General features: G+C 38.2%; 1 protein-coding gene across 1 annotated transcript in view; it reads left to right on the top strand.

Moving 5' to 3' along the window:
- Positions 1 to 12,252, top strand: part of PCCA (propionyl-CoA carboxylase subunit alpha) — a 313,957-nt gene that overhangs the window by 178,720 nt on the left and 122,985 nt on the right. Inside the window, exon 19 of the mRNA XM_054162910.1 lies at positions 11,273 to 11,375. Coding sequence (XP_054018885.1) covers positions 11,273 to 11,375 — 103 coding nt within the window. The remainder of the gene's footprint in view (positions 1 to 11,272; positions 11,376 to 12,252) is intronic.

Genomic DNA, 12,252 nt, shown 5'->3' with positions numbered 1-12,252 from the left:
TTCTGTTAGTTCATAGTAAGTATTCAGAGACCATATCTGTGTTGAGACTGCTCAGGAGACTCTTCCTTTTGTGGTTATGGATGATGCTTTACTAATCTTTCATGGACCATTCTTCAGTGGTTTACCTCTCCATGTAATTAGATGTGTTGCTTGGAATTTGTTTTGGCTATTGCTTCCCTTCAACATGTGTCTTCAAAGGCCATGGTGTGAGAAAGACTGGGCAGGAAAGAAAAGCACAGGACCAGTTCTTTTGAAACCAGGGATGTTTACCTGTTGACTTAGGAGATGATGACGGGTCTTTATCCTGTCTTTCTGTGTTGCTTAGTGAAATTAGTCGTGCTGCAGTTAGTAGTGCAATGATACAACTGATTTATTTGACTATTGAATTCCAGATTTTCAAAGCACTTCAGAAAATCTGAGCTATTTGTTTTATTTTATCCTTCCTAGACTTTAAGCTTTTACCAGGCTCCCTCTCTGGCATGGATAGTGATCTGATACACCTTGGTCATGCAGTAATGATTTTCTCAAGGCCCTGCTGCCCATTTCTCTGCCAGTCTCTGAAATGTAAAGTCAGTCCTCATCTGGCTGCATCTAGCCCCTAAAGACCTTAGGCAAGGGAGACACTGTAAACTGAGAACTTTTCTCTGTTTTTCCCCTTGAACTAGGGAAAGCACTTCTAAATCCTACATTTTTCTCACATCCCCCTGCAGCTAATCCTTTTTTCTTGTTACTCATATCCTCAGGCATTTTAAGGTGGACTTAATGTTAGAAAGCATCTTATGCTGTGATTTAGCTGTGATTTTTTCCACTCTTTGATCTTGGACACTGCATGTCTGCCTCTCTTACAGGCTTCTTTCTCCCAGGTCTTAACACCTATTTTACGTGAGTCCTTTCTGAGTGAATAGAGTGAATCTCTATTCCAGTGATTTCCCAAAGCCTTGTAGTCTTAGGACCGTTTAAGCTTCAGTCTCTTTACACTGGGCATTGCATGCAGCACATTTCCACAACTCTCTTCAACTTTCTCAGCTTTCAGCCATTCATATGTGTCTTCCCAGAGAGGGCTGACAGCATTTGGCCATGACAAATCGTCATGTTCACAACCTGTAAAGGATGGACCACGACTCTTCAGAGATAAGACCTGCTCATATCACACAGGAAGGCTCAGAAGGGGCTGTAATAATTTGCATTATAGAGGAAAATATGTTTGATATGGACAGGGAGACTTTGGGCACAGAGGCAACGTGACTGTCATGTATGGATTCCCTCCGTGAGAGCATAAAGGAATGGTTGGGGTTGAAAGCAAAGTCATGAGAATTATTTCTGAACATCATCTCAGCTCCCATATGCTGCTTCCAAAGGTGTATTTTGAATAGCCTTGGCTTATCCCATGCTATTTATTTGTGTCTGTGCAGATGATTTTCGAGAGATGCCAGCAGGGCCATAGTTGCAGATCAAACCCAGTTAGTTAATGTGTGTCATGTCAAACTTGTGAAGCAGTTTCACGAGTTTTATTTTTTCTGTTCAAAACATCTTTTTTTGTTGTGTTGGAAAAAAATAGTCTGGATGTTATTTTTGAACAGTATCTTGACCACAGATAAGTTGTTTGCTTGTCATTGTTTGTAGAGTAGGAACGGTCACTGAAAAAAAGAGTTTTATGTGTTATCTCATGAAGAAAGAGGAATAGGACTATCTTTTTAAACTATAGATAATCAGATTTGTTAAACAATAATTGGATGTGTAAGAAATCCTATTTAAAAGAAAAATGTGTTTTCTGTAGCATGTAAAAATGTACCTACATGGCACATGTTGTATATGGGTAGTAGTATTTATAGATAGATAGAGGTTTTGTGTGAAAATGTTTTGTATCTAGGAGAATTATTAATTTGTTGTGTGAATTACTGAACCATTTTGATTAGTGCTGATTGTCTTGATTTAAAGGTAAGAAAGAAGGAGTTTGTAGTTAAATACATTATAGAAATGACTACGTTCTTGTACTGTTCTTATACTTTATTTGGCCATCTACCATTAATCAGTGGATAGTTCAGACCAGATGGATATTTGGGCCCCCCAGTACAGCCATTTTGTGTGCTGTATTTGCTATGATTATCCCAAAATAAGCAGAAGGAGGTATTACACTTCACGTGCAGTTACTGCTGCTCTTTGGTCCATCCCTTCTACACAGCCTAGTTCAACTTTAGTCAGCAGAAAGCTTAGTAAGCAAAAGTCTCTTTTATTCGTACTGAGCATGAGGTACTAGCTGTAACAAATTTTGTCCTTCACAATCAGTCCTAGTTTAACTAATAATTTAGTCTGAAATTCTTTCATTCACATTTGCTGTGTATAACTTTAGCTAAGTAAGAAACCTAGAGACTTACTTTCTTTCTTCTCTTGTGAGACTGTAAGATGAGCAATGGCAAGTATCTAATGACAAGAATGAAAATATGACTTTATTAAAAAAAAAAACCACAACAATTTGAGCTTGGGTTTCTGTGGCCCAGAATCATAGTGTCTAAGTGATGTAATAAATTCAGGTAAAGAGAGACAGGAAACTTCTGGAAGAGAGTCCAGTGAAGGCTACAAAGAGAATTAGGGAACTGGAGCATCTCTCTTAAGAGGAAAGGCTGAGAGACCTAGGGCTCTTTAGCCTGGTGAAGAGAAGACTGAAAGGAGACCTTCTCAATGCTTATAAATTGCCTCTAAAGAGTGGGTGTCAGGAGGATTGTTTCTTACACTACGGTACATGGGATGGTTAGTAAGGGGAAATCTGACCATCCCTTTTTGGCTTGTGTGCTGTCCTGAGTGTGCATTCTATGTATTTCCTGAATTAAGCCTCATATAGAAGAAAAATCACAACAGAACATGTATGATCAGTACAGCTGTGTTACAAAACTGATCTCATTGGCATGAGATGGTTAAGCTCTTGGATATACTCCCTTTGTTCTGCATCAAGCAGTAAACTCTTGTTTAGAATGATTCTGGCAGAATGATTTTTTTCAAAGGTGCTGCACCATGCAGTATTCTCATTGTTTTCAACTGACAGGACCTGGCAAGTGTCTAAGCACATAAAATGTAACTCTTTTTATATGGAGGCAACTGGATAAGAGGTTTTGAGCTTGAGTTTAAGTATCAGGGGGTTGTTTACTCTTAAAGCTATGTCTCAATATCTAAACTAAATACTGAGGGTTTGGTTTTTGAGGGAGTGCAGTTGTGTGACTAAAGAATTCTTCAATATTTAATGTAGCTGTCATTAGTGTGTACTAGAGCTGATACTCTCACTGTGTGTATTTGACTTTCAGTTAGCTATATAGTGAGTCCTGTGAGCTGAATGCCCATTTGTGGCTGGAGTATGCGGAGTACAGTGTACTGGGTGCAGCCTGATATCTGTCTTTTCAGTGTCAGACAGAATCCTGGTTCCTATGTCCTGAGACTGTTCTGCAGTATGATCCAAACCAGCACAATTGCAGATAATTGGTATAATTTGCTTTGATAACTACTCCCAATTTGAACTAGAACACTAATTTTCTCACAGCCACTGTTTGTTGTCTTGATTACATCCAAGATACCATACTCTCCATTACATCTACTGAAAAAGAGAGTGAGTGAAGTTCTAAATTCTGACAAAAAGCATGACAGATTAAAGTAGCAAATGTGTTTTAAATTCAGGTTTACAACAGTTAGTGGCAATTTAGTTTGAGATTAGTAGGCTACAAGTCAGGCAGAATTTGTCACTGTGATGAGTACAGCAAGCCTGACAGGGAGTTTCCCTGGATGTTTAAAAACTAATTTGAGTATGGGAAGTAGTCATGTGTAGATATAAAACTGAATAACTATTATCAAACCTGTAAGCGGGTAATCTTTCAATCATTTCACCTCTGTTTTCATATTATTAGGTTAGAGATTGCTTACTGCCTGCTTTTATCGTGCACAATATTCTAAATTTCATGCAAAATGAGAACTGTCTCATTAATTATTACTGGGTGCAGCCATTTCTTGAATGGAGGAGGTACAGGAAGCAGACTGCCCAGCAAATAGCTGCATCCCAATACCATCACGTTATATGGAAGGACATCCCTGCTCCTTGGTGAGGCTTTAGTCCTCCCTACTGCATCACACTGATTCTGAGCATTGAAATGAGATAATAGGGAAATATCTGCACAATAAGAGGATTAATAAGTTTTCTTGATCAAGGAAATGCAGTAAAACTGTACAGGAAAAGGAGTTTGTAATTTTCCTTTTGTGTAGTGTGTTGTTGTTGTTAGTTTTTCCAACTGCCCAGAGTAAACCCTTATTAAAAGTAAAAGATGGTGAGAGAGAAACAAAGTCACGAAATTAAATACTACAATGAAGAAGAAATAGTCCCAAATATTTTTGATAATGAACAGATTTTTCTCTCTGTAACAATTGTCAGCACACACAAGTCAGTGTTGTTGACTGCTCTGATTAAAGACACCTGCTTGCAAGTAGTTGGTTCTTTGGTAAATAGTTTTACTCTTTTAGGACAGATGGTTTGAAAGGACAGATCAGAAGAACAGACTTGTGAATTATATAGAAAATAAACGTCTTTTCTCTGTACTTGTGAACACATCATTTGAATCTGTCTTGCTTCTCATTTCACAAATGCTAGTAATGAGACAAGGAGGAACATCTCTTATCCAGCATTAATGCTTGTGGTGGTTTCTTTTTCCAAGAGAAACTAAATGCTAAACTAGGCTCTGACATGTCACAAGTGAGGAAATGAGTTTCAGGTACTATGTTTTGCACTTATTTATTTGTAATTGTCAACGTATGCTGGCATTGGCTGAAGGAGAAGCAGTCTCACCCTTCCCTGAAATGGAGATGTCTTGGGCTGTACTTGCAAATCCCAGGATTGCTTTGTGATTGATCCAGTTGATTACATGCAAAGTGCATAAAAATTTCCTGGTATAGGATCAAACTTCATCTTAGATGATGCACCATCTGGCTGCAAAGCTTCATACCTTGCATCTCTATCAATCTCTTATTCCTTCCAGCCATCCACAAGGTAACATGGTGAGTCTGAGTCACCTAATGCCTACCTGGACCATAGTTCTTTCTCTTGAGCGATGGAAGTTAGATGTGAACCCTCACAGGCCAGAGGAGACTGATAACCTGGATGTTTCTTTCTCTGGATGTATTCACTGCAAGCATGAATTTGGTACAACAAGACGGGTGCTAGCATCCTACTTCCATTTCCTGATAGATTTAAAGCTAAAAGGGCCATTAAAGATTTCCCAAGAGGCTTAGAGTTGTTGCTGTTTGCCTGCATAATTGGAGCACATTCTTCTCAAGGCTACAGAAACAACTTTGGCAGAGGAGCAGTCTGCTTAGACTGACTCTCTTGATGGGACCCAACTACTGCATGCTTTGAGACCTCCTGAGTGGAATAGGGTGAGCCAGGGAGAGCTCAGATTGCCTGCAGGGTTACTTCTCACTTAAATGAAGATGAAAGGTGTTGATCTACACAGATCTGAGTAGGTAAATTCACCCAAGATTTATAAGAGTTTCTTTATTTTGCCTTGATCTGAGGTTCTGATGAAGACACCGGAGGTTTTCATTGAGCACTGGATTACAGGCCCTTATGTCAATGCAAATAAAAGGCTTCTGATAAAGGAAAGGGAAGCATCCAGATGTACAGTTTCGAATCAAAGCACAGTGCACTCCACAGCATCCTTTTAAAGCAGTGCTTTTTAGTTTATAGTTTACCTTCCATGTAATTTGTTTTTTCCCTGTGGTGACTATTGAGACAGGGTATGTGTCTATAAAGATGCATATTTGTTATTGATCTAAATACAATATGCAAGAATATGTAATATAAAACCATTTTTGACATAACCATTGAGTAATTCTTTTAGCCTTTGTCTGATCAGCTGGCACACAGGCTAGTCGAGGTTATTATTTTGTATACCATATGAAGAACTGTAATTTACTGTAATGATGGTATATTTTCATACTTTTGGAGAAGGGGGTATATGTATACGCATGCATGCATAAAGCAGAAAGAAAGAAAATCCACTTTTATGTTAAAGTGCATATGGTATGTATAGATGTATCAATCTGAATATTTGTAGAAATTGTGTGTGAATAGACGCAGAAAAATACTTCAAATTGCTGAATAAAATATTCCCAGATTCTTAAGTTCCTTTCACATAATTTTTAGTGCTTAAAATAATCCTGTGAAAGTGCTGCTTTTATCTTTTCTGTGCAACAATGAACTTTTATGTTGGAAAGTGTTGAAAGTACTTAGATAGTAAAGCTTAGATTTTTGTTTTGTTTGGCAGTACATTTCTGTTTAGAATTCTTCTAATCTATCCATTCCCTGCTTTTATATTCATCTGATAGTTCAAGGTTCTGTGAAGGATATTTCTTTGTATATGAACTTATTAAACCAATAATGCTTAAAAGTGTGAGGTTTACTTCCCTTTTTAATTTTTTAACATCATAAGATAGACTCTTGTTTGAATTGTTAAATTTCTGTTTGCCTTTCTTGAGGGTTTTTCGGGGGGGGGAGGGCAGAAAAAATAAGAAACAATTTATATGGTAGATCTAAAGTTTCATTAAAATTGCTTATGCCCTGTCCCAGGCATTTTAAGTGGGCCATCTGTCTAAACATCTCTCCATTTTTTTCTGATCATTTCCTCGACTTATTCATGAGCCATGGGAGGGCTCCTTTGTAGTCTCCATGTAGCTGCTTCAGTCTACCCCCACTGAATACATCTATGTGCTTGCATAACATATCTTTTCACAGTGCTGGAAATTCTCTGAACTTGGTTCAGATGAATGGCCCACTTTCTGAAGGTCTTTTTTTCTCCCCCTGCAAAGATTTGTATGCAGAAACTGACCTTGGTGGCTACAGAATCCAGCACATTATTCTTGATCATTTTACAGGCCACCTGCTGTGAAAGTTATGATGAAGGATTTCTTAATGATTCTTTGACCATTAACATTGTTTTAAGTCAATATTTCACTTTTATTTAACTACTGAATAGGTAATTGCACAATTGAAAAACAGCTTTATGGAGTGTCGTATTGGAGAATTTATTATGATAGTTTGGGATTTCTCTGTGTTTACATGAACTATTACGGAGCAAAAATATCAGAAGAGAGTTTTAAAATTTCTTCCTCCCCCCCTCATGCTGGAACTCACATTTTGAATTAGAAGTGAAAAAATAATCTATACTCAGTTTCCTGATGCTTCAGGAGCTGGCGATATTTATCATAGCTCATTACATCATCAACATTAATCAGAAGAGGAGAGTTTGTTTGCCACAACCCACAGAAAATTGTAGTTTTATTGAGTTCCTTCTATCTGATTGGTTGATGACAATCAAAATGGATGGGCTGGAGCACAGTTGTTACTTGACTTGCTTTTGTGAATGTCTGTCTTCAATTATTTGGTTTTGACCAGACAGATAATAGTTTAACTGGTGTCTGTTTTCCATGAGCACAGTGCGTATGTGTCGATCTAAAGTTTGTAGAAGTTGTCTGCTTTCCTTGCTGAAAACTTGCAGCAATTATAGCCCCTGCTTTCTTTGCATTATTATAAAGTATCTCCCTCTCTTTCTTTCATGGCAGCTGGGGGTCAAAGGGGCCTAGTATACTGTGCAATGTATGAAATAAATGATGGGAGCATGACATCATCTGTAGTTGAACAAACAGTGACAGAGGTAGAAAATAAACAACTAATCAGGCAAACACTGCTGGTTTTCTTTGCACACCACTTACATGTTTTTTGTAACTTCAGTGTTTCAGAGTAATACTTTTATGACTTAGAGCTAGGCCATCACTGTATGCTTTATTTGTGCTCTATTACTTGTGATACTTCTCTGTAGAAGCCGATAGGAGTAGAGAGATGCAGAACTGCCTGTTTGTGTATGAAGGGAGTTTGTAACACCCTTTTCCACCCACCTCCTGTTGTTGCAGCTGCAGTGCTGCTTTTACTCTCTCTCCTTCCCTTTGTGTGTAATACCCCTGGCAAAGGACAACAGTGAACACCTGTGTCCCTGCTTTCAATTCACCTGACAGGCATCTGGCTGCTAAAGCTGCATTTCTTCCTAAAGCCAGTAGTCTTTATATTTAAAAGAAGCAATGTTTTTGATGGCATGTCATTTGCCAAAACTGGGAGAAGAGAGATCATACTGAACCCTATGAAAGACATATTTTGTGAATTCTGAATCTAGAGTTGGAGAGAGAGTGCCTTACACTTTTTTTATCTTTTGTGATCATAAAAATGTAGTTTTTTTCTTTTCCATATTCTTTTTCTGTAAATATAATATGTCATATTTTAGAAGTTACACATTTTTGATCATAGCAAGAAGTTTGGGGAGTTTTCCATTAACTAGTTGAAAACATATCCAGAAGTCCAGATGTTTTCCCTTTGGAAGACTTAGAAGAGCTCTCAGCTAAGGAAGCAACCTTGGCCAAGTACAAAGATTATTTCCCATGCACAGGGACTTCTCAGACATTTAACCCTCTGCCCCAAAAACCCCAATAACAACAAGAAACACCCCCACAAAACAACAACAAAAAACCCCTATCAAAAGTCTGATAGAAACTTCTGCCTTTCTAAAGTAGTTCACAGACTTGAGCAACTTTGTTTACATACCCAAGAAACTTGGATCCTTATATTTGGACTATATGATCCTTACTAATAGGTGCAAACCCACTTCTGAATCTCATCAAAATGGACTCTACTACAAGGTAATTTCTTAGAGAGGAACTGGATTTAATGAACAAAAAGAAGGACTTTAATGAGCTAATGTATCTGTCTTCTTGGTGTAACTGTAGGTTATGGTGTTTGATAAGCAAAGCTGAAAAATGTCCCTGAGCAAATGGATCTAGCAATTCCAGAGGAAGGTACAACTCACCATGTACTTGGTATTAGATGCAGCTCTGGACCTTGCCCTCCTGACCACCAGTGGTGCAGAGAGAGGAATTACATGCCTTTGTGGTTGTTTGAAACCCAGGCAAAGCAGTGATCATAGTCATGCCTTTCAAGAGGCATGCATCCTGTTTGGAGATACACTTGACAAAGCTCAGCAAGACAGGACCGAACAAAAATAATCCCTGCTGGAGAACAAGACTGTCTTTCCTTTGATGGCCAGCAGCCAAATTCATGAGGTCACTTCCAGTCAAATGCATTATGAAGTAGGGCCATGCCAGCAGGGTTATAAGGAATCTCATACCACCAGTGAAGTGAACCTACTCAGCAGTGTTTGAGATGAAGTCTTACCAAGTACACAAGAAATACGACATTTCTATAAACCAGTAAATCCTGTTGGTTGTTGCAGTGGACTACTATGGAGAATTTAGCCAGGCTCTGCCAGAACCCTGCCTACATTCCTCCTTACTGGTGCTCTGATACCAGGAAGTGCAATGAAAACATCTCTCAGCTTGCTGCCTGATACCTGTGCAGGAAATTCCTGTTCCTCTTCTTCAGGAACTACTGTGTCTGTTGCGCTTCCTATCAGCCAGTCTAAATGTTTTGGTGACATGCAGGAATTTCAAGACAAGGTGCTGAGAAATGTCATTGCACCCATTAAGCTATAGGTATTTCCTGAGATTTTGTTTTGTCACAGTATATTAAATGCAAAAGCTAACACTTGGCATCATTAGCACGGGAACAGGTTATTTTTTTGTTAACTTTGTGGGTAGTGATAGTTAGAAATGAGCTAAGATGTTTGGTGAAATCTGGTGTAGGCCATACTTGACTGGGATCCAGAACTAACTAATGATAACTATGTATCTGTTTGTCTAGATAATATATAAATAGTGTTTCATTTTTTGAAACTCCTTGCCTGATGAGGTACCTGCACTTGTTACTTGCTTAGATTTGAGGTGTTGAAAACCCCAGTCTTGAAATAATTGTCAAAATCCTTATCAAGTCTGTGAGTTATCCTTGATTTAGGCAGGTAATTTATCTTCCTGTCACATTTGGAGGCCTTATAAGTGCTTCTCCCTTTTGATTCTGCAGGGAGAAGCACCTGTGCAGGTGGTGGGGGAACCTGAGCACAGCCTTTGGGTAGATGTGATTCACATTCTCAGGAGGAGGCATTTGGCATAATGCCAGAAATTTGTTTCCAAGTTTTAAGACGCTGAAGGCTGCAGTAAAATGGTGTGGTGAGCTCTATAGTGTACAATGTATAGGCATTATTGCAGAAATTAGCCTTAAGAATAGACCTAAAGGTGATGGACTTAGCACTGTAGATTTCTTACAGAGAAAGAGTCAGTGTGTAAGAAAAGCTGTACCAATATCACGTGTCTTTGTTTTAATGGAGTTCAGATTTCACCTTTGTACCTTCTCTTTAGGCTACATGGTGGTTTGCTGATGCTAATACCACTCATCAGAAAAGTTGTAGCATATCTTTGGATGCCAGTCATTACAACAGAGTAGAAGAGACTTGAGAAGTTAGGATGAGGAAACTGAAATAAAATATATATTTAAATAAAATAGCTGAAAATTACTTGTTTTACTCTGAACTTCCAAGAGTGGACACTCAGGCCTCATTCTTTTGCTGTCAGGTGTGCTTCTTCATGCTAAACTTGAAAAGATTCAGGTTTCTTTTGTTACCTGGTAATTGGTGCAGCCACAGTATGCTTCAGAAATAAGTATAATCTTGCATGTGGGCTGTGATGATATATAATTTTTTTTTCCAGTGTGCTTGAAGGCCTTTGTGGATGGAATACTCTAAAATGTATGTTAATTATAGAATTACTTGTATTACTTGTTTGGCTGAATCCTTTGTCTGTAATTGGCCTTTAATTAAGGTTTACTAAGAATGAGATGAACAAAATGCTAATTATATTTTGTCCTGAAAAAGAATGCTCCAGCTATCTCTGTTGCTATTCTCCAGCCAACCCACTTTCTCATCTGTTTTTTGTCCTATTTGAGCTGATTTTGCAGCAAGCGCTGGCTGTATTCAAGAGTCTCCTATAACTTCATCAACGTATTTAGTGTGTATTAGAGTGTATAGGTTGGACGTGATGATCTCGAAGATCTCTTCCAACCTGGTTTATTCTATTCCATTCCTCTTATTATGCCATTTGACAGAAAAATGTATTTAGGGTTGGTAGTTGTTTTTTTCTTTATTATTTATTTGGGTTTTGTTCCCCCCAAATATGTTCTCCAACTGTGTCTATAGATTAATAATACTTTATATTGTTCATGACCATTCTGTGAGGCTAGCACTTCTGGTTAAAAAGGAAGACGCCTGAAATCTCAGTTGAAAATTATTCTTCCATCTGTTACTTTTTTTAGAATTCCTATTGCTAAATCAAAGAGAAGGAGCTGGGAGCTCTCTGTGCGTCTAGGAGATGGAATTTACCCTGTTGCGGTTTCAAAGGATGCCTCATCATTTTCTGTAAGTTCTGCTTGTTTTCTAAGAAACTTGATGTGTTGAGTCAGTGTATATTATCCTTCACACCTAGTGACCAAACATAGATGTGTTTTGTCTTTATTAGGCACTGCTGTGAATTACACAATAAGACTCTCAATCTTATTTATTGGTACTAGTGTACAAAGATATTTTTCTCTACTCATGCCTGTGGAACATTTTTGTATCTACTAGTTTATTAAATTAGTTTTCCAATTAACGGCTCTCTTTAATGTCTTGTCTTGTTCAGAAATAAAGTCTTATGTTCCATTGTAGATATATAAGAGTGAGAAAATAAGTGAAATACCAAAAAAATTACATTAGCTTGAGTTACTGATTAAAAAGCAAATCAAAGAACTGAGTGAGTTGAATGTGTTATCATAGTGGTATGGAGTTATATTCAGCATCTCAGTGGCAAAACTGTACATGGTTATACTAAAATACAAAGTGTTTAAAGATGTGCCTTAGTCACTTCATATCAGTGTGTATAAACTACTATATTGACAAATATTCAAAGATAATTACTTAAACATTTAGAATAGAATAGAATTAAACAGGTTGGAAAAGACCTTTGAGATCATTGAGCCCAACCTATCATCCAACACTGTCTAATCAACTAAACCATGGCACCAAGCACCCCATCCAGTCTCTTTCTAAACACCTCCAGTAGTGGTGACTCTCCCACCTTCTGGTCCACCCATTCCAATGGCCAATCACTCTTTCTGTGAAGAAAGATCCTAACATCCAGCCCAAACCTCCCCTGGTGCAGCTTGAGACTGTGTCCTCTTGTTCTGGTGCTGGTTGCCTGGGAGAAGAGACCAACCCCCACCTGGCTACAGCCTCCCTTCAGGTAGTTGTAGAGAGC

This window comes from Dryobates pubescens, chromosome 7 (genome assembly GCF_014839835.1).
Source record: "Dryobates pubescens isolate bDryPub1 chromosome 7, bDryPub1.pri, whole genome shotgun sequence".
In the NCBI taxonomy this organism is placed as follows: domain Eukaryota; kingdom Metazoa; phylum Chordata; class Aves; order Piciformes; family Picidae; genus Dryobates; species Dryobates pubescens.
This window is presented reverse-complemented; position numbering and strand designations above follow the sequence as displayed.